The sequence below is a fragment of the Meles meles genome, chromosome 18 (genome assembly GCF_922984935.1).
Source record: "Meles meles chromosome 18, mMelMel3.1 paternal haplotype, whole genome shotgun sequence".
NCBI classification, from domain to species: Eukaryota; Metazoa; Chordata; class Mammalia; order Carnivora; family Mustelidae; genus Meles; species Meles meles.
The window spans coordinates 23219215-23245910 of NC_060083.1; the positions used below are offsets into that span (position 1 = coordinate 23219215).

Below are 26696 nucleotides of genomic sequence, written 5' to 3' on the forward strand. Positions count from 1 at the left end.
GGCATTAGGAGGAATTCAGAAGATAGGATCCATTAAGATTAAGAGTTTGTTAAATTTACAACTCTCCCATGACATCTGTCTTAATCAGGGCCACCCACTGCTCTCTCCAGGGTTAGCAGTTCTTGCCTAATAGTCTGAAATTGCAAATTCACTAGGACTTCACCCCAACCACTGAGCAAGAAGATATTTGGGAAAGCAAATTAGGGTTGAGAAGGACTGTGCTTGAGTACAACAGTGGCAGCACTCCAGAAATTCATAGAAAGAATGAAGAATTAATCTGGCTATAAAATACTCCAGTGATATATCCAATTGCTGGTGATAGGTACTATCTAACCTGTTGAAACATGAACTTGTTACTAAGCTACCTCCTCTTTCCTAAACTTCTGTCAACAGTGTCTTTACAATATCCTAAATTCAGTCTTCAGATGCTCCCAGATCTGTAATCTTATAATTCCTCCCCAGAGAATTTCTAAGAACCATGATTCTCAACATTGGCTCCATGAAGTACCACCTATGGACCTCTGTAAAGAATAAAGATGTCCAAGATTCACTGAATGAGAAAGTTGCTAAGGTGAGATCTGAGTCTCTCTATGTTCAAAAAGCTCCACAGATTATTCGGTTGCAAAAATAGAGCTGAGAACCACTATTCCATTTGCCCCTGATCTCCTAGCACCAGAATAACAATAATTCCATTCAAGGGCAAAGGCAATACAGCATAAGGATAAAAGCTCAGAGTGTCAGGCAGACTCAGCTATCACTACCAGCATGGTCACATACCTCTGGCAAGCCTTTGTTTCTTCAGCTTTAAATGGGAAATACTAAAAGTATTTAACCTCAAAGACTTGGATCCAACACTAACTTGTAAGAAAATCACCTAGAATGTCTGGCAAATAATAAGTGCTAAATAGATTGCCTTGCCACCTTTCAGTATATGTGCTGCCGAAGCGAGCATGCCTTGCCACCTTTCAAAGGGTAAATTATCTCCAAACTACAATCTAAAAAAAAGTCTGGGGGCGCCTGGGTAGCTCAGTCATTAAGCATCTGCCTTTGGCTGGGGTCACCATCCCAGGGTCCTGGGATTGAGCCCTGCATCAGGCTCCCTGCTCGGTGGGAAGTCTGCTTCTCCCTCTCCCTCTCCCTGCTCCTCTGCCTACTTGTGCTCTCTCTCAATTAAATAAATAAATAAAATCTTTTAAAGAATGTAGTCTGTATAATTTTATTAATTAAAAAAAAACTGTAAGTCATGCCATCTTCTTATTTTCTTGCTTTCCTTTTTTTTTTTTTTTTTAAAGATTTCATTTATTTATTTGACAGAGAGAGAGCACAAGTAGACAAAGAGGCAGGCAGAGAGAGAGAGGAAAGCAGGCTCCCCGCTGAGCAGAGAGCCTGATGCGGGACTCGATCCCAGGACCCTGAGATCACGACCTGAGCTGAAGGCAGCGGCTTAACCCACTGAGCCACCCAGGCGCCCTTTTCTTGCTTTCCTAAACCAAAATAAGGGACAAGTGCACCTGAACAGGTCCTGCCTAGATTATGAAAGCAGGATAACTCTGCTCATCGGAGCTTTTATTTGGTTCATTTTACAAATCAGGCCAACCTCTTGCTGTCTGCCTGCGATTGTTTCACTGCTACATTCTGTATCCTTGTGCCAGGTATCTCCAAAATATGTCTCTGGTCAAAAGAAGGACCAGAAGTTGAACCAATATAAATCTAGCCCAGGGGAAAGCATGGTGTGCCCGAAGCATCATTTTTAGATTCCACTACCCAAGGCATTAAATATCTGCAACTTGCAAATCACTATGCTAGGCACTGTGGAGAATATAAGAATGTATAAGAAAAGATTTCTGGCCCTTCAATGACCATTTTACAAATTCAAATAAGATATTTTATTTATTTTTAAAATATTTATCGGAGAGAGAGAGAGAGCGTGCGTGCGCATGTGAGCGTGTGCAGCGGGGAGGCAGAGAGAGTCTTAATTAGAATCCATGCTGAGCATGGAGCCCAACACTGGGTTTGATCTCACGACCCTGTGATCACACCCTGAACTGAAACCAAGAGTCAGAGGCTTAACCACGTGTGCCACCCAGCAACCCCTAAATAATATATTTTAGAAGTGGCCGCAAGTTACTCATGCCACAAGGCAAATAAAGGATAGTAAAGAAAAGATGATCAAAATGTCCATTTTTTCCTCCTCATCCCCTACAGAGTTGGACAATAAACTTAAATTGTGCCCACAGACAACAGTGGCACTGTCCTGGCTCTATGGAAGAGCTGGTGACACCAGGGAATCCTACATCTGCCCCTGCTCTCTATGTAGCACAGAAAATGTGCCAGGCCCTCTAAGTACCTTACATAAGTCATCTCATTTAATTTTAACAACTCTCTGAGACAGGTATTATGATTATCCCCATTTTACAGATTGGGAAGTGAGGCTTAGAGAAGTAAAGTCACAAAGCCAGGAAGTAGTAGAGCTGGAACTCCGACCCAGGTTGTCTGAACCTTGTGCCTGAGCTCTTTATTACATGATGCTGAGCCCTGATTCTGGGGGCCAAAAGGGGTCATCTAAAGAGCACAGGTGCATGCTCACATCAAAATCATATGGTCAAGAATTCATGAGAGTGGGGCACCTGGGTGGCTCAGTGGGTTAAGCCTCTGCCTTCGGCTCAGGTCATGATCTCAGGGTCCTCGGATCAAGGCCCGCATCAGGTTCTCTGCTCAGCAGGGAGCCTGCCTCCTCCTCTCTCTGTCTGCCTCTCTGCCTACCTGTGATCTCTCTCTCTCTCTGTCAAATAAATAAATAAATAAATAAAATCTTAAAAAAAAAAAAAGAATTCACGAGAGTGGTTACCTTGTGGGTTGAGGGTGATGATGGCTGGGAAGGTGAATAGTGATTAAAAGGGAGAAAGGGGGGTGTTGGCAGAAGGGGGAACTGGTGGAGGGAAGTGGTAATATTCAATTTCTTGATCTAGGTATGGGTTACACAGTTTTTTGATGTATGTGAAAATTCTTTAAGATATACATAGAAGTGCAAGATAAATGCACTTCTCTATATGTATATTTTATTTCAATAAAAATATAACATACAAAGACTAAAAATGATCTTTAATATTTTGTGTTTATGCTAGCTCCCAGCATTACTGACACAGGCAGAGTAAGTCTTCATAACTTCATGGAAAACCTGGTCCTTAAGTGATACCGGTTCACTGAGGATTTGGATCACCAAATTTCAGTATCTCACTCCTCTTTTAACAGAAGCCTAGCCAAGGAATTTCACTGAGTAAAAAAAGTTAAATGCATTGTAACTGAGTTATCAAATGCAAAGTCAACTCTTAGGATTCTAGTCGATGTCTTATTTTGTCCATTCTTCAAGGAAACATGTTACAGACATTGCAGACTGGAGCTCTGCTTCAGGTGGTGTAAAAATTAGCATAGATAGTAAAACAGTGGTTCTTAATCCCTCACTCACATTAGAATAATTCTGAGACCACTTAAAAAATTATCTATACCTGGGTCCCATTCACAGAGATCCTAGTTTAACCAGACTGGGTGAGACTCTCATTAAATTATTTTAAAAGGCCACCAGGTGATTCTAATGTGCAGACACCATGAGAACTAGTGGGTTAAATGATAAGGGTAATTCGTAAAATAGCCTTTGTATACCCAAGATTACTACAAATCTCATTTTTTTCTCAGATAAGTTGCTCAAGGGGGTAAGATTTTTTTTTTTATTTTTAAAGATTTTATTTATTGATTTGACAGAGACCACAAGTAGGCAGAGAGGCAGGCAGAGAGAGAGGAAGCAGGCTCCCTGCTGAGCAGAGCCCAATGCGGGGCTTGATCCAAGGACCCTGGGATCATGACCCGAGCAGAAGGCAGAGGCTTTAACCCACTGAGCCACCCAGGCGCCCCCGAGGGTAAGATTTTTTTAAAAGAAAAGTTGAAAATTGTTTTTCAGTTGTTATTCTAAGATAAAACAGTTAAGCTATGCTTTCTGATTGTATCTTCCTCTGGAACGAAGAAAAATAAGTTTGACATCACAGGAGGTAGATCTCTGTGTCATTTCTTCAGTAATGGTGACCACAATTATAGAGATCATTCCAAGTCATTCATTTACTCATAGCCATGATAATCTTTTGTGAATTCTTGTTTGAATCTCTTCTGCTTATGGTGTGACTCTCCTTTTCCAGAGAAAGCCGTGAGTTGTGTTTTCTTTTTTTAATGAGCTATTCATGTGAGGTGGTAGTGGATACCTGTTTAAATGTGTACATCATTTTAATGTAATTGTTTTGTAGGTGGGTCACCTTTGGAAAATATTTCATTATAGTTTTATATTCTGTACTTGCAACCTGTTTCATGATCACTTGCTACATTGTCCTTTGTAATTTCATATTTTGTAGAAACTCATTCATTATAAACTTAGTTCATGTAAAATAGAAATATTTTATACTCCAATGCAGTGTTTACCTTCTTTTGGTCAGCTCTGAAATATCTATAATCTATACATCTATATCTAATCTGTTTTAAATTTTACTTGCAGTTTCACTTGCAAAAAAACAAACGCCTGCCGCCCCCTCAAAAACAAACCAAACCAAACACAATTTATTCATTTAAATCAGACTCCTTCCAAGGGAAAAATAACTATGTTTTTTTTGCCACCGGCAACACTTTTATCCCACTCTCTGACCAGGTGCCCTAATCAGAAATTGCTCTGCTATGCAGCAGAGGTGACGCAGAAGAATTCAAATAATCCTCAGCTCTGGTGGGACACTTGCTTCCTGCTGGCTAACTGGTCATTTGGAACGCATAATAAAACTCACATCTTCTTAGCAACAAATTTTCATTTTTTTCCCTTTTTATTTGTGTATGTTGTCCAGTGAAATGATATCTCTGCAAATGAGCCTGAAAAAAGGAAAAAAATACAGTGCTGAGAGCTGAATGAAAGAAGGTAAATACAAATAATCAGAAATGACCAGATGCACATACTGTCGGCCTCCATACCATCACCACCTTCTAGCCTGCTACTCTGGTTATCATTGTATCGTTAGGTTGATCCACAACATCCAGTTCAGTGTGTCTGTTCACAATCTCTAGAGTCTTACAGAAGCAGGTTTAACGACAAGAGCAGTTTTCCCCTTTTAAATACAGTTTTACGGGGTGGCCTGGGTGGCTAACTGGGTTAAAGCCTCTGCCCTCAGCGCTGGTCATGATCCCAGGGTCCTGGGATGGAGCCCCACATCGGGCTCTCTGCTCAGCCAGGGAGCCTGCTTCCTCCTCTCTCTCTGCCTGCCTCCTGCATACTTGTGATCTCTGTCTGTCAAATAAATAAATAAAATCTTTAAAATAAATAAATAAATAAATATAGTTTTACTTTCTTTTTTTTTTTTTTTAAAGATTTTATTTATTTATTTGACAGAGAGAAATCACAACTAGGCAGAGAGGCAGGCAGAGAGAGTGAGAGGGAAGCAGGCTCCCCGCCAAGCAGAGAGCCCGACGCGGGGCTCGATCCCAGGACCCTGAGATCATGACCCGAGCCGAAAGCAGCAGCTTAAACCACTGAGCCACCCAGGCGCCCCTAGTTTTACTTTCTGAGCTAATAAATCATTGTCTTGATCATTCCATACACCACATTCCAAGACTTAAAATATACAAGAAAAACAAGCTGCTTCAGAAGAATTCTAAAGATTAAAGTCCCTTCTATTTTCAACCCAGAGATAAGCTGGCTACTCAACAGCCGGCCTTGAATTAGGGCTTGCTTATCTTAACACTAATAACTTTTTACAATTCTTAAATCCTTTATCTTAAACAAGTGAGGTTAAACATTCTCTCTCTCCAAAGCCATTCTCCCACTCCACAAAATGACTACACCTGAAAACTTCCACAGAAGTTACCATCTAGAAGGATACTGCTATGTTCTGAGATACCTGTCCTGCCCTAGAAAAGAATCTACAGTTAAAAATGTAAAGAGGGGAAGGGCCATCTGTACCCCAATGTTTAGTATATGTGCTGCCGAAGCGAGCACTGTACCCCAATGTTTATTGCAGCAATGGCTACGGTCGCCAAACTGTGGAAAGAACCAAGATGCCCTTCAACGGATGAATGGATAAGGAAGATGTGGTCCATATACACAATGGAGTATTATGCCTCCATCAGAAAGGATGAATACCCAACTTTTGTAGCAACATGGACGGGACTGGAAGAAATTATGCTGAGCGAAATAAGTCAAGCAGAGAGTCAATTATCATATGGTCTCACTTATTTGTGGAGCATAACAAATAACATGGAGGACATGGGGAGATGGAGAGGAGAGGGAGTTGAGGGAAACTGGAAGGGGAGATGAACCAAGAGAGACTATGGACTCTGAAAAACAACCAGAGGGTTTTGAAGGGGCGGGGGTGGGGGGGTGGGAGGTTGAGGAACCAGGTGGTGGGTAATAGGGAGGGCACGTACTGCATGGAGCACTGGGTGTGATGCCAAAACAATGAACACTGTTATGCTGTAAATAAACAAATTAAAAAAAAATGTAAAGAGGGGTGCCTGCGTGCCTCAGTGGGTTAAAGCCTCTGCCTCCAGCTCTCAGGTCATGGGCTCTCAGGTCATGGTCTCGGGGTCCTGGGATTGAGCCCCGCATCCGGCTTTCTGCTGGGCGGGGACCCTGCTTCCCCCGGCTTCTCTGCCTGCTGCTCTGCCTACTTTTGATCTCTGTCAAATAAATAAAAAAAAATCTTTAAAAAAATGTAAACGCAACTAATGAATCACTGAACCCTACATCAAAAACTGAAGATGTACTATATACTGGCTAAATGAAATTAATAAAAAAAAAAGTAAAGTATGCTAAACCAAATAATTCTTACATTTTAGATTTTCTTTTCTGTCTGCTTTCTCCATATTTGATTCAAGGGTAGGCTTTTCTTTTTTTCTTTCTTTAATAACAAAAGGCTAACACCCTTCCTTTCACTGGGCTAATCAAACAAAATGTTTTGATTGCATGGAAGGAAAATGCATTCCCTGCAAGGATTTAATATCCAAGCAAAGGAATGAAACAGACCACAAAAATAGTATGACCACCTACATGTGTCCCTCCTGTTTGGTCGGGTGGGAGTGGGGTCAGATAAGCAGGGAAAGGAGAGAAAGAAATTGCTGTATTTACAGGAAATAAACTAATGTAACAAGAATTTCCTGACCTCCAGGCTGGGGAAGATATAACCCTGCAATAGTAATGAATCCACTTGTTTCTAGCTGAACCCCCACAAACATGATAATTGGAATTCCAGCTTACACAGAGCTTTTTCTCCTTTAAGGCAGGACAGCAACAGGTATGGGGATGGGTAGTAGAGAGGACGCTCAGGAGTGCCCCTGGCTACTGCAGCCACCAGTACCCCAACGGGCTTTAGTCACTGCTTACATTCTTTCCTATCTGAAGCCAAAGTGAAACTCCTGCAGCTAGGGCCAGTATCTTCTTCCTCTGTGACCTTTGCCAGTCATCCTACTCTGGGCCAGACCAGTCCCTTTTCTCATTATGGAGGCATCCAACAACCCTGTGCACAGCAAAGGGAACAAGAAACTGCTTCTATTCTTTATCTGGTTGCCATGGAAGCTGAACAGGACCAGAGAAGAGGCAGAAGCCTTTCTACACTCCTCCCCTCTCTTCCAAGAAAGCCCCAGGAGATCTAAGGGAGTCAGCCCTCTTCCAGAGAGAGCTACCCCTTCTTTGCCTCTAGCCAAGTTTCCTTCCACTCATCCACATATTTCTTTTCGTCTCCTCAAGTATGGCAGATAAATTATTTTCTCCCCTCCTTTTCATGGCTTTCCATGAATATCCATAAAATGAACTTGTTTAAGCATAGAGTATACAATTCTCCTAAGGGTAAATTACCAAAAAAATCAGCTTTATTGAGGTATAACTGACAAATGAAATTGTTAAGATTTTAAAGTGTACATCATGGCGATTTGACATACATATACATTACGAAAACATTCCCCCCATCTGGTTACTTAATATATTCATTACTTCTCATATTTATCTTCTTTGTGTATGAGAACATTTAAGTTCTGCTTTTTTTTAGCAATATCAATTATAAAATGCAATGTTATCAACTATAGCCACCATGTTTTATGTTAGATCTTCAGACCTCATTCATCCTATAACTGAAAGTTTGCTGTTAGGGTAGATTCTATACTTTATACCTAATTTCCATAGCCCTGGGACCAGCAATTGGCATATGACAGTCAATCAATGCTTGAGTAATGAATGAATGAATGAATGAATGAGTGAATTAATAAATATAGCCAACCAAAGTTCATAATTTTTCTATCCTCAGATTGAAGAGAAAATTCTTCAGTGACTGACTTTGTCTCCTACTCTTTTTTACAGTAGTTAACTTGTATTATCAAATAGTTATCAAGATCCATTCCTTTGGATACATTTCCTTCCTCAAATAGTTATCCTACCATTTCCTTTGAAGAGAATTCAAACTGGGGATTTCCATGAGTTTACTCTCCAAACAATTTTGTTTTCAAGTTTAAGCCTTCACGCTGGGAAGGAGCTCTTCAAACTCTTTTAAGGTGAGGGTGGGGATGGGGGAGCTAAGGGGAAAAAAACATATAGGAAGTACTCCCCAAGCAAACAAAACAGGAGGAGAATCCAATACTTTTTAAAAGCCAGCCAGTACATGTAACCATTTTTGCCTTATGAAGAGGAAAAAACAACAAACCTGACTTAAATGAATAAAAGCTCTGGCAACAAAATAAAGCAATCCAGAATAATCTGCAAATGCATATACCCAACTAATTGTTTCTCAGAAACCATTAAAACTAGAGTCATCTTTCCTCCCCGTGTGTACAACTTTATAAAAATATTCTTCATATAGATTGTCATGCACTGGTCTCTTTAAGACAAAATCAGTCAAAAAATAAGCCAGTCTAATCCAGAAGATGCCAATGCACACTGAACAAAATAATAAATCTTGAGGAAACTATATAAAGAGGCTTTGTATTATTTCATCAATGATGATGCTGCCTGCTGATAATGAGATCACTGATGGGTGGCAGCGGAGATCTGACGTCAGTGCTGCTTCTGCTTATCACACAATATCGTGAAGAATATAGCCTTTTCACCCTCAGTCTGTCATCTGCAAAACGTTGATAATAAATGAGTGTTCAGGTGAATTCCTCAGTTAATGTTTTCAAGCACTAGGGAAGGAGCATAGCTCCAGCTATTAGTGAGTGAGTCACAATAACGAAACTTCCTGCCATTCCATACTCATCGTCAATGCTGAATGAAGTGCAACCAGGCAAGTCAATGTAGTAGTTGAATGAGGTCCTGAAACAGTGATCACTTTCTTTGTGCAATGAAGGTAAAGAAGACAGTTTACGAGCTGGCAGTACTATAGTGATAAACTTAAGAGGCACAGCTAACTTCCAGAGACAGAGTTTCAACTGGTGAAACTTTAGCAGTATTTACAGAGTGCCTACTATGTACAGTAAACATACCGAAATAGACAGAATCCAGATTTTATCATCAAGGTTTGCAGAACCTAGTTTTAGCCATGGCTAGAGCAAACACAGTTATCCTGTTGGAAAAGATATTTAAAATTTTTTAAAAGTCAATTTAAGGGCATCTGGGTGGCTCAGTTGGTTAAGCGTCTGCCTTCAGCTCAGGTCATGATCCCAGGGTCCTGGGATAGAACCCCACATTCGGCTACCTGCTCAGAGAGAAAGCCTGCTTCTCTCTCTCCCCTCTGTTTGCCCCCTGTGCTCTCTCTTTCTCTCTGTCTCTCTCAAATAGATAAATAAATAAAATCTTTTTTTTAAAAAGTCAGTTTAAGTCCTTCTCTGACTTCAGCTTGACTGCATGGGTAATTTGCAATAGTTAAGAAATTATGTTGGGGATCAGGTGAGATAAACAAATGTATAACATAGTTATAACATAGTAGTTAGAGAGCTCCACATTTGAAATGACCCAGTAATTATAAGATTATTTAGCTTAAAATATCAACAGCCAGAATGTGTTAGGTCTATGTACATGGGGAATAAAGGTCCAGTGGCAACACCAATACCAAGCAGTTGCTATGAGGAAAGGAAAATTATACTGACAATTAAAAAATGTAAAAACCCACAAAACAATCATTTTTTTATTGAGGGAGAATGCACTCTAAAGTTCCAGGACACAATATTTCTCTACTTCATAGGTACCTCTTGAGTGGAGATTATTATGCATACATATATGCCATATTATTTATAAAGACACTCATTCCAAGTCACTTATTTGCTTTCACAGACTATGTATTTGGCTGAGCAATGCCAAATAGATGAAATAATAGGCACTATCTCAGTTGCATTTAAGAGCCAAAATTTACCCAAAAAGCTCACTTGAAATACCAAAGGCTGTATAAAAACATATACCTACGTACATTGGAACCACTAAAGATATCTGATTCTTCACATTCACAGCAAAGTAACACTGCTGATTCACTGTCTTCCAAATGAGAGCTCTGTAATATAAACAACATCATTTCAGAGATCCAAATGAATGGGGGCCGTGAGCATGAGGGAAAAGCCAGCAAAAATCACTGAGTCATGTTAGCTCAGAGGTGAGAAGTTGCGATTCTGATTAGTGACGGCTATGTTGGAGAGAATACAGCCAATAAGTTGATTGGTTAGGTGACTGGAAAATTGATTGAGAAATGTTTGATTAGCTGAAGCATTTTCCATGATTTCCAATTTAGGCATGGGGTGTCCCTTTTCTTTAAAGATGGTGCTACTAATCCTTTATAGTGTGTACTCTGTATACTTCTCAGAATGGGGTAGGTTTGTGCTCATTTATCCTCAGATCCAAAGGTACATATTTGATTTGATTGTTTAGAGTCAGGCTTTAGAATATAACATAGGACACAACTGGGGTATCTAACCACTAGCCTCATTAGCCCTCTGCTAACAAGTGTTTATAAGAACAGCCAAAAGATATGCCCTGCCCAAGTCCCCCTGACAGATGCCAGAAAACAATTTAAAACCTTTCTTCCACTATCCAATCTCTTTTTCAAAATCTGTCTAGAAGACCGATAAGGAAAAGGAGACAAAGAAGTGAAACAATTAGCTGGTAACACAAGAGTATTTTTCCCTTATGACTAACACCACCACAAAAGAGAAGAAAAAAAGCTCTAACTCTGACCCATTAAGTCCCATCCAAATGTCTGTTATTTGAGTAACAGCTGCTGCAAACTGAGCTGTCCCTGCATAGAGATGTAGATGTTTATGTCATCAAAACTTCTCACTATCATATTATCCAGCGATCCCACTTCTGGGTATAAATCCAAAAGAACTGAAATCAGGATCTAGAAGAAATGTTTGTATTCTCAAGTTTGTTGCAGCATTATTTACAATAGCCAAGATAATGGAATCAACGCAGATGTCCAACAATAAACAAATGGTTAAAGAAAAAGTGATATATACATACAATGGAATATTATTCAGCCTGAAAAAGGAAGTTCTAAGTGAAATAAGCCAGTCACAGAAGGATGAATACTACATGATTCCACTTATTTGAGGTGTCCAAAATAATCAAACTCACAGTACCAGAGAGTAGAAAGGTAGTTGTCGGGCGGGGGGAGGGGGGGCCACTAAGGGAGATTTTTGTTTAATGGATATAAAGTTTCAGTATTGTAAGATAAAAAATTATGGAGATCCGCTGTGCCACACAGTGTCTACTGTTAACAATTCTCTATTGTGCATTTAAAATTTGTTAGGAGGGCAGATCTCATGCTAAATGTTCTTACCACAAAACAAATAGACAACAACAACAACAACAAAAATGCAGAGGCACAAGGAAATTTCTGGAGGTTCAATATGAACTAAACATAGGTTTAGTGATGGTTATAGTGATGGTTTCACAGGTGTGTGCATATGCCCAAACTCATCAAACTGTATATATAAACTATGTGCGGTGTTTTGTTTATCAATTATATCTCAATAAAGCTCTTAATGACAAAAAAACTTCTCACTACCACTGGCTGAAACTTAATCATATATATCTACTCTGGCAATCCTAGTTGACTCCTATTTTGATTTTTCAAAGCTGAAACTATGTCTCAACCCATTGAATACCTGCAGAGATTAAGAGTTTCAGAGTACAAATAAATGAAAGTAAAGCTCAGAGTTACTATTCCTGATCACTGCCGTATCCTGGTTTATTTCCTTCTTTTTTCCTACCCTGACCCTTTGCCTACTTTGATTTTCCTTCTTACAACCAACTCTCATCTTCCATTATCCCTCCCTCTTCCTCTTTTAGAAAATAAGCAGAAAAACCAAATATTTAAAATCACTTTTTAAATCCTGCATATGCAAAATCTCTTTATTTCTTATACCCTTGCATTTTGGAGGGGAGAGAAAATAAGAACATCTTTTTAAAAAGATTTATTTATTTTAGTGTGGGGATGGGAGAGACTCTCAGGCAGACTCCCCACTGAGCATGGAGCCCACTGTGCAATTTCACAACCCTGTGATCATGACCTGAGCCAAAATCAAGGGTCAGACCCTTAGCCAACTGAGACACCCAGACCTGGGGAAAAAACATTTACTTTCCATTTGTGTTTTTTAAAAGTATTCAAAATTTTAAGTATTCAAAAGTATACAAAATAGTTGAAGACTTAGTTCTAAAAGGCATATCAGAAAAGCTAAAGGCATAATAAAAAATAAATTAAATATATGGAAGAATTAATAAGGCAGAGAGAAAAACTGCTTTTAATTCTCCCAAGTTCTCATATCACAACAGATGATAACATAGGTAATATTAAGCATATCAAAAGTGGCTTGTCATTGCCACAGTGTATATACAATTAATCCAACTTATACTAGTTAAGATTTTAAAATTTTCATTCCAGTAAATATTTCAGCATGTTTACCTGAGTTCTTTTAAAATAGCTTCTAAAAAGGAGGTCCTGTAATGACTTGCACTTCTAAAGTTATTTTAAGATTTTATTGCATACTTATTAATTGCAATTTAATTCATTAAGATATAAGGTATCAATTTACATGTGCTCATAGCATTAAAAATAATTGGTTCATGGAACAAGTATTTACTTGCAAACAACATATTTAGTTCCAAATTAAATTCTAATCCAAAGGAAGACAAAAGATGTATCAAGTTCTTTTCTTTGCTTTCTGGGGTACTTGGTAATTCCAGTTCCTGAATTGTTCCTGGGTTCTGCAGCGTGAACTGTCCTGCTTACACCTATGAAGAACTTATTCCAAGAATGAAATGTAGGAATTCTATTAATATAACTTAGCACATTAAGTCAAATGAGAAAAACTCTTAAGATTATCTAAATGGATGCTAAAAAGTATTTGATCAAATTAATGTTTTTAGTAAAGTAGGAATAAAAGATGCTTCCTTTATTCATTCCTTAGGTGGGCTTTAATATATACGTAGTACTCAAGTTGGTAGGCCCTCACCTCAACTTGGCCTTAACTGAATTTCATATCGAACTATAAACCTTCCAGTATTTCTTCTAGCCTGAGGATCCCACTTTGTAATGCAGATACCAATTCTCATTTTTTTTTTGCTTCTTTCCCACCTTCCTCCCTTCTTAAATGTCCCTTTGGCCATTTCAGTACGAATTTTGAAAAGGATAATGTCAAGTCATATTTTTGCTTTAGAAGTGCCAAGTCCAAGTCTTAACTAAATTAAGTTCATATCCTGGTTCTGCCACCTATCAGCCATGTGATATTGAACATATTACTTAATCTCTCTAAGCTGAGTGTCCTGACCCATAAACATAGGCACAATAATGGCATCTATCTAATAGGGTCAACGGAAAGATTACATTAGAGATAATTTGGGAAAAGCACTTAGCATGACTTGCCTACTGACGTTACTACTGCTGCTGCTGCTGTTGTTAATAATATGATAGTAATAATAATCTCCCAACTAGATGTAAAACGCTTATAAATTTGCATTAAATTCTCTTTCAAAGAAACTTCTGCTATCTAGGGAAATTTTGCTTCTATAAAATTGTGTTTCACTTCTAGAGACAACTTTGTATTCCCTATATAACCCTGTAGTATTGAGCTCATGATGAGTCATTTGTTAAAATTTATCGTTCCCTTAATATGAATTAAGTAATTTTCTGGGTGCTGAATTAGCTACAGTAAAACCCTAACAAAAAGGGAAAGAAAACCAAACAGGTTCCAGAATTGTTTTTGTTTTTTATGGATGCAAAAGCCACAAAAATAAGGATATAGCTCTGTGGAAATAGGCTCCTTTGGCTAAGTATTGCTTGGAGAAAAACAGGGGCTAAGATTGCTGCTAAGGAAAACACATCCATATATAAAAGAAGTCTCAATCCAGAACAGCTTCTAAGCAACAATTATAGTAATAAAATGTTGCAATCTTTATATGGTATGTATGATGCAAGGACTCGTGTGCTAAGAAGGATGTTTTGAAGAGTGTTAAAATCTAACTTGTGCAGTTACCTAACAATTTGCAAGTAGAAGTCTTAAGAAATAATCTTGCAAGTGTCAAAACCTGTTGCTACTGACTATTAAGTGTCTTTTATTTTTGTTATAGTTTATATGATTTTAAGAAGCAGAAAACACTGTTACATGTCTTTTATTTTTATTTTATTTTAATTTTAAAAAAAATTTTTATAAACGTATAATGTGTTATTAGCCCCAGGGGTACAGGTCTGTGAATCGCCAGGTTTACACACTTCACAGCACTCACCATATCACATACCCTCCCCAATATCCATAACCCCACCACCCTCTCCCCCCCCCCTCCACCCACCCACAGTTTGTTTTGTGACATTAAGAGTCTCTTATGGTTGTCTCCCTCCCGATCCCATCTTGATTCATTTATTCTTTTCCTACTCCCCAAACCCCCCATGTTGCATCTCCCTATTTTTTCTTTTATATTTTCTCCCCCAACTTTTTTGGGGGAGGGTTCTAAGTGAACACACTTCAGCTGTTCTTAAAACAAAACAAAGCAAAACTAGAGATTTTGAAAATAAACAAATAGACACCAAACCAAAAAATATGTGTGTACCTTAAAGCCTAGTGAACACTCTGGGACTAAGAGCTTTTAACCCCTTAAAGGCCAAGGCAAGAAGCAGGTCTTACTTATCCTGACACTTACATGTACCTGGATTGACAAAGTGATTTCACAGCCTAATGATGACCTAAGTGAGATAACCTTTTCTGCCGTCCCTAACCCCAATTACACATTTAAAGACCTTTTTCTTCCCTTCTTTCCTCCCTTCTTCCTTCCTTCCATTACATTCCCATGACTTACTTACTTTTATAACTGGAAGTTTTTGCTTTTTGACTCCCTTTACCCATTTTACCCATGCTTTCCTCCACCTCTGGCAGCCTCCAATCTGTTCTGTGTCTATGAGCTTGGCCATGATTTTAATACATAATATATGCATGTGGCAAACAAAATTCAGAAGGTGTCAAGGGGTATTTAAGTTTTCCTTCCATCCCTGCCCTCCCACCTCCTGATTCTCCACAACCCCATTCCCAGAAATGATCAGTATGTGAATTTCTTGGGTATCTTTTTGGAGATATTGTGTGTATATACAAGGATGTATACTTATCCTTTCTCTCAATATATACAATGAACACCACTACACTTATTTTTCTGTCATTGCCTTTTAAAACTATCTTTGTTTCAGTATTTTAAAATAATATAATACAAAATTTACCACCTTAACCATTTTCAAGTATAGAGTTCATTTGTATTAGGTATATTCACATTGTTGTTCAATCACCAGAACTTTTTCATCTTGCAAAACTAAAACTCCATGTCCATTAAAAAACTCTGTTTTCTATTTTTATGAGTTTGATTGCCCTAAATACTTCATATAAGTGATATTACACAGTATTTGTCTTTTTGTGACTGGTTTATTTCACTTAGCATGTCTTCAAGGTTCATACATATCATAGTATGTGTCAGAATTCTTTCCCTTTTAAGGCTGAATAATATTCCATTGTATACATACACACCACGTTTTGTTTATCTATTCATTGGTCAATAGATATTTATTTTAATATTTTTGATTACTGTTATTCCAATCACTCTCCTATTAGCAGACTCAGATTACTTGTAATTGTATTCATTTTCTAACTTGCTGTAACAAAATACCAAACTTGAGGACTTAACACAAATTTATTATCTTTATAGTCTAGAGGTCAGGAGTCCTAAAATCAAAGTGGTGGCGGACCTGTGTTCCTTCTGGGGGATCTAGGTGAGTGTGACAGTCTCCCTCCCCTCACACTAATCCCTAGAATTTCATAATGTGAATGTATCTCGAGATATGGTCTTTAGAGAGGAGATTAAATTAAAATAACGTTTATTGAGGTAGGTCCTAATTCCTAATACAATATGACTGGTATCCTTATAAGAGGAGGAGATCAGGGCACAGACACACAGAGAGAAAAGACCATGTAAAGACAGAGATAAGACAGACATCTACCAGCCAAAGGAAAAAAAAAATCAACCCTGACAACACCTTAAATTCTGACTTCTAGCTTCCAGAACTATGAGAAAATTAACTTCTGTGGTTTAAGCCACTATTCTATGGTACTTGTTTTGGCAGCCCTGACAAAATAATATAGGGAGAATCTGTTTCCCTGCCTTTTCCAACAACTAGAGACCACCTGCATTCCTTGGCTTGTGATTCCCTTCTACCATTTTAAAGTCAGTAAAGATGGGTTGAGTCTTTCTCATATTTTATCAATCCAACCTCTTCTTTGTCTCTTTACTTTCAAAGGCCCTGGTAATTACACTGCCACCCATTCCAACAATCCAGAATAATCTGCCCATTTTAAAGCTATCTAATTGGAAACCTTAATTCCATCTGCAACATTAATTCCCCCCTTATTATGTAACATAATATATTTCCAGGTTCATATCTGATTAAGATGAGGACTCTTTCGGGCATGATTCTGCCTACCACAGAATCTTCTTTTCTGTAAATTTTACTGGGGAAAACAATTGTTCTATAGATCCCAATATTCATACCAATATAGTGAGAAGCACAAACACTACAAGCTATATATTTTCCACAGAAAGAGGATCCTAAAAACTTGGTAGCAGCAGTAGAATGTTTGAAATTGCTTTTTCTGGATGATTATTTGGATTTGATTCAACCACAGTATCTCACACAGGACTCTTTGTCATCAATGGTACAGATCCACAAGATAATAGGCCAGTATTAAGGATAGCAATAAGGATAGCCACTGAAGGACAGCAATAATTAGACTGAGTCACCTAGAAAGCTTTAATCAGGATGAATTGGTGGTTCCTTCTTCTCAGCATCCGCAGTTCCTTGTATGTCTATTTTCTAACCCTTATCTCACTCTATCATAATTATTTCTATATAAGTTTCCCTCCCTCGAGACTGTGAGTTTCTCAACTTGTATCTCTAGGGCCTGGCACACACTAAGCATTCAATAAATGTTCAGTGAATGAGTAACTTACTACTAGTTGGTGCAATTCTTCCCTATTGTCAATAACAATCAAACAAATTGAAGATGAGTTATAATCTTTGTGTATAGCCATGGTTAAGAGACCAATAGTCTTCTCCACAAACACATGATGTCTGTCCTTGAATTAGTCACAGTAGCAACAGCGCCTACCGAAGGGCCAACTGTTACAAGAGACACCGTCTGCCTTGGGCTCCAAGTCAGCAAGGAGGCTTTAAGCCAAAAGGGCATCTTCATTTCTTAGAGCTACTTAGAAAGCTGGCTTGTCAGTGGCTGACGCGGTCCAGGTATTCATACCGCAGTACTCTCTAACTTTGGCTTGCAATTTAGCCCATCTCACCTGTGGGGGTATAGCTGCTTTTCACTCTCTGCAGGTGCCACGTAGCTATTTTATAGTAAGCATCACAGGCATGTTTCTACACTCACTGCTTCCCTTCAGAAGGAACAGGATTTCTCAGTGTAAATCTTATCCAGCCTTCAAATACCACTCAAATCCCAGAATTTCAGGAACCTTCAAAATGATGACTTCAGCCTCACTCATCTCCCTTTCCTTTGAGCCTTAATGGCCTTGGCAGGGCTGGCCAACTATATGGCCTCTTTTCATATGGCCGGCAAACTAAGGATGAGACTTTCACATTTTTAAAGGGTTGTTTTTTAAAAAGAAAGAAAAAGGAAGCAGATATAACAGAGACCGTTTGTGGCCAGCAAAACCTAAAATATTTACTATCAGGTTTTTAACAGAAAAAGGTTGCCAGCGCCTGCCTTAGAGCACACAATTCTGCTTAATGAGAAATTGCCTAGAATTGTCTCTAGTCTTTAAGGACCATAGTCTTAGCTCCCTTTGGTAGACTCTCCCTGTTGTCTACCAACAGTCATCTCTCAACTATCTCATCTACCTTCCAGTCCCACCACTGAAGCTGAAAAGCCACATGCCTGCCTTTTTAGCCTTCCTGCAGGCCAGCACACAGTCTTATATCCTAATCCTAGTTAACAGGACCTAAGAGCAAGTCTGCTCCAGGGAAAGATTTTCTGCCCTGATAAAGGGGAATTGAGAAAAACAACAACAAAACCCCTGCTCTTTCTCTGCCTTTGGCTATAGTGGTGCAAAGGTATGAGGTCTACAGCTGTGACAGCCATTTTGTGACCTTGAGAGGAGAGGCTCAAAAACAAAAAGCAACATGCTAAGTATGGCAGAGCAGAAAAGATAAATCCAGTATCTTGAGAACGGCATTGAGCCACTGCCTTACCTCTCTGGGCTTTTTTTTTTTTTTTTTTAAATTCATGAGCGATAGAGAGAGAGGCAGAAGCAGAGGGAGAAGCAGGCCCACCAAGCAGCAGGGAGCCCGATGCGGGACTCGATCCCAGGACCCCAAGATCATGACCTGAGCCAAAGGCAGATGTCCAACCATCTGGCCACCCAGTTGCCCACATGTGGTTTTTTTATGTTTAAAAGATCACAGTTTACCCCCCACTGTTAACATAGTAGTTTGGTACTTTCAATGGAAAGGAAAAGGACCCTTATTCTCTAAGCAGATTTTATATAGTTAGAGAACAGGGTCCATATCTTGTCTATATTTCTATAGCATCCACAGGGCTGCAAATGTTGGGATCTGATTATTTAATAATGACTTTGGATAAAACTTATCACCATGGAGTTAGAAAAGATTCTTGAGTGTATAAAGCAACAGAGGAGACCAGCTTCTATGAAAATAACCCATAGACAAATACAATAATGAGAGCATTTCACACATGTTATCTCATTTAATACTAAAACAACCTAGTGAAATTACACACTGTAAAATCATTCACTACTGTAAGTGGCAGAACAAGGATTTTAACTGAGACCTCCTAGATACCAACATCCCTATTCTTTCACCTCCCCTCCTCTTCTTTCATCCCAAATAACAGTGATAAGATTTAGAAGTTCTCCCCCAATTTTATTGAGATATAATTGATATATAACATTATATTAAAGTATACAACATAATGACTTGATATAAGAGTATTTGTCACTTTGGAGATTTTACTTCATAATTCTTTGAATATTCACTTATGATAGTATCTCAGAGCCTATACAAATGCTACATTACTTGTAATAGCAAATTCACACCCTCACACAGAGATCATTTGAATATTTTTTTTAAAAGCCCACCAAACCCTGTCATCTCCTTGAGGTTTGGGTTTTTTTTTTCTTCTTCTCTTTTTTTGATACCACCATCTGTCTACAAAGGCATGTTTCTGAAATAGGAGAAAAATCTCTAAGCAGTGATTCTTAAAAGTGTAGTCCCCATACTACCAGCAATAGCATCATCTGGGGACTTACTAGAAATGCAAATACTAAGGCTCCACCCTGGATCTACCAAATCAGAAAATTGGGGGTGGGGGTATGGCCCAGAAATGTGTTTTTAAGCAAGCTAAACAGGTGATTCTGATAAACACTGAGGATTGAGATACACTGGTCTGAAGTATTTGCATCTATAGATAACACTTAAATGACGGCTTTAGAACTAGAATGGTGCGATCATATCAGTCCTAGACAAGCTTTCTGTAGCAAAACCAACAAAAGGAAAGTGGTGAATTGCCAGTGAGATGTAAAAGCAGTCATTCATATACATGGATTATTCAGTTTACATAAAGAGGCATTACCTGTATCTAATTAATGCCTACATAGGTAACTAAGATACCAATGTGGATTCTGAAAAGTAATCATCCACAGAAGAACAAATTAATAAACAAGTAACAAGCAAGTTCATAAACACATGAAGAAGCAAAGAAGCCAGTGGCAGGTGTTCAACCCTCACTGAACTCTCACAAAAAGAAAGAATAAAATAGCAGCAGCAACTCAGAACTTCTAGATCTGGAATCTTGAAATACAAAAGAAAACTTTGGATTTCTGTCTCTAGTTGCTAATTAAGTGGCTCAAAGCTGATAAATAATCCATAGAAAGATTATCTGTTTGTCTCATTTTAGGCAAACCAAATAATCTATTATTTTCCATTTGGGGTTAGGCTTCTGCTATTAACAAGTTAGCTGCTTACTTCCCTCCTGTTCTGTGTAGGAGTTAAAAAAAAATACAAAAAACACAACAGTTCTGTCAACTTCAAGAGCTGACAGAAGGCTAGCTAAACAAGGAGATACAGAAAGTTCAAAGTTTGTTGAAAGCATACAATTTTGGTTGACCCCCATTTATGCAGTAAATCATCTTACATATTATCTTTATGGTCATTTAAAATCTTAGACTTCTAATTCTTCTAGTTTCCCTCCTCAGACTAATGTATGAGAGCTAACTGTGGCCACCAATCAGCCCCAAACCCTGCCACACAAACACATTTAAATGTTTTTTGTGTAGCTTTGTTTGGAATCTGGGCTCTGAACTGAACTGGGTTTTAGAGATACTAATGTGTATACCATGTAATATGACCACTGTATGCTTCTGTAGAATGTGCAAAGAACTGAAGCTCTGTTATTCCTTCAGGGAATGCAGGTTTGAAGGGCAAAGAGAAGGCTATTTAGAGAAACTGGAGGAATTCAGAAAACAAGAATTTGAAGACAAGAAGACACTGAGTAAGAAAGAAGAGAAAAGCCTCTCTTGGACAATTGTCTGGGTATGTGTGCCAGGAAAGAAAGACAAGTGCAGAAAGATTGCTGTTACTGAGATAGAGTCCTGAGACATTACCAAGTCAGGTTTCAGATGATCGTGAAAAGAAGTTTTTACTTAGAACCAAAGATTAGACCTATTTCTCAGTAGTTAAAGAGCTTGATTCCTTCTTTAATAAGAGAACTGAAAGAATGAGCTCTACTACCACAGGAGGAGCTCATGTTGATTAGCAAGGAGGGCTGCACACACTTAAAATTAAGGACTAACAAGCTGAATGGGGCATAAAGTGAGTGATGATTTTGTACTTGTAATTAATTTCCTATTTTGACTATAAGATCTCTTCATACTGCAGAAAGGTCATTTTTGCTTTCTGATTTAATTGCCTAGACTATGACGAGAGAAGCTGCCCAGTAGGAGCTAAAAGGTTGTAAACCTGAGGAATAATCATTCCAGAAAATTCATTCCCTGTTCTTTGGAGAAATAGTTATACCAACCGTTAAAAACTACCTGAGGGGAATATCATCTGAACACCTCTCTGGAGCTCTCCTTCCCTCATTCCACTCTCAACAGGTACTAAAAATCACAGTCAGTTTGGGGTCTGGTAGAGGTAGGGCTTCCTCCTCAAAATCCTTTAATTCATAAAACTGTTAAAGGTGAGAAAAGTCCAATTACACAATCTGCCCGAGTCTGACTTCTTTTCCGCAGTCACCCACAATTCAGGGGCTGACGTGATGGTGAGATTGCTAAACTCCTTGGGGAAACTTTCATGCTGGTTAAGAGACAGAGTGATCACATAAAATTCAATTTCCACAAGAGAATTTTTTAAAAAATATATTTATTTAACAGAGAGACAGAGCGAGCACAAATAGGCAGAGAGGCAGGTAGAGAGAGAGGAAGGGAAAGCAGGCTCTCGCTGAGCAGAGAGCCTGATGTGGGGCTCGATCCCAGGACTCTGAGATCATGCCCTGAGCCGAAGGCAGAGGTTTAACCCACTGAGCCACCCAGGTGCCCCACCACAAGAGAATTTTAAGAAGGTTCCCTATCAAATATTGGTCATGGGTCAATAGTATTCCCAACTGACAAGAGCAAGGATACTAGAGACCCAAAAGAGGAGAGGATCAAGGGGGATGCAGAATCCTGGAATTTGCAAGGAAAGAGCCACTCTTTCAGGCCAGGGTCAGTAGAGACCCTTGTGAACAAACTGATGACTGTCAGAGAGGAGTTCCTCTGAAACAAAACTTGCAGAGAATGATAAATTGCTTTTGACAGTGGCTTTTTCTCTAGATCAACAGCAAAATGCAGGAAGTTCCTCTGCAGAAATCAAAATCCATGTCAGTCTCTCCCTAAAACCCAGGCCCAGAAAAAATCAGAGCTGTTTTCATGAGTAGCAGGGCTAGACACTAAAGCACTGGAGTTTATGGTTGCTACTGTCCCGACCCTAGAGAAAAACCTGGAGTTTACACATGGATTTCTTGTATAGGATATTAGTCAGCACAAGGAAACATTCTAGGCTCAGGCAATGCCCCTGAGGAAGCAGTGAAAAGTGCCATGTCCTACAGACATCAGTCAGGTTCTGAGAGGCCAAGCTGTCTGAGCCTGAGCAGAACTGCCAGAAATTGTATGTTCTAGGAGAAAATCCCCTCCCATGAGGACAATTTCTCTGAAAGAAAATTCTCATCACATATGGAGACAAATCTTAGATCTTTCTCATATAAACATATCCTCTGAAGTGGATGGTCTCTGTTTCTCATAACCAAGAAAAGTCTTTCCAAATATACTAGTTTCTTCTAACTGGGGTAAAAGAAGAAAACAAAGCCTGAAAATCCATTGACTTGGGAGTTGTACTAGCTCATTCTGTTATTCTCACTATTCCCACTGTCTAGATGGAGAACAAATATTGGCATGAGAACAACATTGATATTCTTTGTTGGTAATTAAGCCATGTGCATCTCAGGAAATTATCATTTAAAATACAATAATGTAGGGCACACCTGGTGGCTCAGCTGGTTAGGCATCCAGCTCTTGATTTTGGCTCAGGTCCTGATCTGAGCGTCATGTGGTTAAGCCCTGCATGGGGTTTGCACTAGGGATAGAGCCTGCTTAGAATTCCCTCTCCTCCTCTCCCCTGTGCTCCCCCCCCAAAAACCAAACAATAATTTACTTTCTTCCCTTTGCCACATCAAGATAATTCCATTAGGAAGGGGACCAACCTGTCAGGAAGTGCAACAGAACCCTGCACCCTCCAGACACTTTAAATCTGGAACCTACTGTCTGTGAGTTCAGATCACTGTCATTGGCTCATGTGGATTTGTCAAAGGAAGGTGGTTAGAAAGATTCAAAGTAAAAATCACCCTACTGTAACAGTCACACTTCCACTGGGAGTTAGAAAACCTCCACTATCGAAACCCAACATTTTAGACCCATATTGAGTAGAAATCAAGCTACACAGTGCCACAGAATAAAACTTCCTCTGATGAAAAGTGTCTAGTTTCCAATTTCTGAAGCAATGTCCTTTCTTCACTAATGTTCAACTAATTGCAAACTAAGATGAACAGGTAGACCCTTCTTGTGCTTTGAAGCTCTAAATTGTTTGTTTGAAGGATAAGGAACAGTTTCATATTTTGACAAAAAGATCACTTGCGGTTAGGCCACATAAAAGTCCTCTCTCCAGGGGCGCCTGGGTGGCTCAGTGGGTTAAAGCCTCTGCCTTCAGCTCGGGTCATGGTCTCAGGGTCCTGGGATCGAGCCCCGCGTCGGGCTCTCTGCTTGGCGGGGAGCCTGCTTCCTCTCTCTCTCTCTCTGTCTGTGTCTCTGCCTACTTGTGATCTCTGTCTGTCAAATAAATAAATAAAATGTTAAAAAAAATTAAAAAAAAAAAAAAAAAGTCCTCTCTCCAAAGACTGCTCATAATTGACACCTAGTCAAGTAATACCACTAAGTATGCCCAGTTTCCTCAATCCCAAATAATCAAACGAAAATACTTTCTAATCTTCTTACTGAAACAGTTTCTCAGGTTTCTGTGTATGTTTTAGCATTAGTGTTTGACAAATGTCCTTAGCTATTTATTTCCTATTTACTTCTAAATCTATAATAGGCTTGATAATTTTGTTTTGTTTTTTAAAATATTTTATTTATTTATTTGACAAAAAGAGAGAGAGAGAGAGCGCGAGCACAAGCAGGGGCTGCTGGCAGGCAGGCAGAAGGAGAGGCAGGCTGAGCAGGTGGAGCCCAATGTGACTCAATCCCAGCACCTTGGGATCATGACCTGAGTCAAAGGCAGTCGCTTAACCAATTGAGCCACCCAGGCGCCCTAATTTTGAGAATAAATAAAGAAACATTGTCCTTCCTTTACAGCACTACAGAATCTTCAAATTTTCTTTGAAATTTTGAAAGTTTTGGTGTATTTGGGAGGAATGCGTAGTTATATTCCCTGTCCCGCTTGGCCAATGGACAGCAGGGAATTTCAAAAAGCAGACACCTTATTCAGGTTCTCCCACAAGACCCTCAGCAACAAACCACAGTGCTTCAGAGTCTCCCCTAAATGCAGTAATCAACCAGCATCCACTCATTTCTTCAAACTGTAGGCTAAGACCCATGAACAGCTTGTGAAATACCTAGTGGTTTGCAGCAACATAGCTTTTTTTAAACTGAATAGAAAAAAATATCAGTACACTGCATAAAAGAAGAGGAAGAACTGTTTCATGAAACTTCTGTTCTAGATATGTATACGTGTGTACCTAAACAAGCACCTACACAGGCATAACAAGCCATCATATAAAACATATTTCTTACATGTGGACCTCCACCACAAGAACTTGAAACCTACTCCTCTACACCACAAATTTCAAGAGGGAAAAGATCAAGTGTATCCAATTCACTCATTACTATATATCCAGCAATTACACACAGTGCCTGGCACTTAAAATAGGCACTCAAGAACTACTTGTTGGCTGACTATTCAATATGCATTCTTATATTATTAATACTGTATTCCATAAATAAAAATTTGGATTGAATTCAAGTAATTAGAAAATATCTTTTTTTTTTTTTTTTTTTAAAGATTTTATTTATTTATTAGACAGACAGAGATCACAAGTAGGCAGAGAGGCGGACAGAGAGAGAGGGGGAAGCAGGCTCTCTGCTCAGCAGAGAGCCCGATGTGGGGCTCGATCCCAGGACCCTGAGATCATGACCTGAGCTGAAGGCAGACGCTTAACCCACTGAGCCACCCAGGTGCCCCTAGAAAATATCTTTTATGAAGGCACTAAAAAAATAACATTTGGTTAGGAAATTTACTTCCTCTTTCACGTACCCTCTAATTGATATGCTCAACAACTGGTAGATCCCAGCAGGAAATAAGAGAGGCAAGACCTTGGGAAACAACAAACTAAATGATCACCCCCAGGATATATTAGATCAACAGAGGCCTATCATCTTATTATATATGTACATATTCTTTTTTTTTTTTTTAAGGTTTTACTTATTTACTTGACAGACAGAGATTGCAAGCAGGCAAAGAGGCAGGCAGAGAGGGGGAAGCAGGCTTCCCGCTGAGCAGGGAGCCGGATGCAGGGCTCAATCCCAGGATCCTGAGATCATGACCTGAGCTGAAGGCAGAGGCTTTAACCCACTGAGCCATCCAGGCGGCCCTATATGTACATATTTTGACATAATATGCACAGACCTCTAGAGTGGGAAAAGCACTTAATTTGGAATTGAAACATAGTGGCACAAAACACAAAGGCTAACTGGCCTTTGATGAATTGTTTCAACCTCACTGAGCCTAGTTTCCTCAATTGCCAAGACCAGTTGTGACAACTATAAATGGTTACTAAAAAAAATAGGTGGGGTGCCTGGGTGGCTCAGTGGGTTAAAGCCTCTGCCTTCAGCTCAGGTCATGATCCCAGGGTTCTGGGATCGAGCCCCGCATGGGGCTCTCTGCTTAGCAGGGAGCCTGCTTCCTCCTCTCTCTCTGCCTGCCTCTCTGCCTGGTTGTGATTTCTCTCTGTCAAGTAAATAAAATATTAAAAAAAAAATAGGTGTAACTTGTAGAGTTACAGTGCTTTGTAACACAGTGCTTTGTAATACAGTGCTTTGTGGCAATGGGTTAGGAAAAGATTTTTTAATAGCACAAAAAAGCATGAACCATAAGAGAAAAAACCTGTAAGATTTCAACAAAATTAAAAACTTCCTCTTTGAGAGACTCACTTAAGAATACAAAAAGTAGGGCACCTGGATGCCTCAATCAGTTAAGCGACTGCCTCAGGCTCAGGTCATGATCCCAGGGTCCTGGGATCAAGCCCCACATCAGGCTTCCTGCTCAGTGGGGAGTCTGCTTCTCCCTCTCTCCCTTGCTCATGTACTATCTCCCTCTATCTCTGTCTCAAATAAAAATAGATAAATAACTTTTTAAAAATAATACAAAAAGTAGGGGACATGGGTGACTCAGTCACTTAAGCATCTGCCTTTAGCTCGGATCATGATCTCAGGGTCCTGGGATTGAGACCCACGTCGGTCTCCCTGCTCATCAGGGAGTCTGCTTCTTCTCCCTCTATGCGTGCACGCGCCCTCTCTCTCTCCCCACCTTGCTCTTGCTCTCTCTCAAATAAATAAATAAATA

At 39.3% G+C, this 26696-nt stretch overlaps 1 protein-coding gene across 2 annotated transcripts in view; it reads right to left on the reverse strand.

Moving 5' to 3' along the window:
* Positions 1-26696, reverse strand: part of SSH2 (slingshot protein phosphatase 2) — a 248776-nt gene that overhangs the window by 181371 nt on the left and 40709 nt on the right. Inside the window, exon 2 of one of the 2 annotated variants that reach the window (XM_045984075.1) lies at positions 10410-10490. The exons of the other annotated variant lie outside the window; for it this stretch is intronic. Coding sequence (XP_045840031.1) covers positions 10410-10490 — 81 coding nt within the window. The remainder of the gene's footprint in view (positions 1-10409; positions 10491-26696) is intronic. 2 annotated transcript variants of the gene reach the window in all.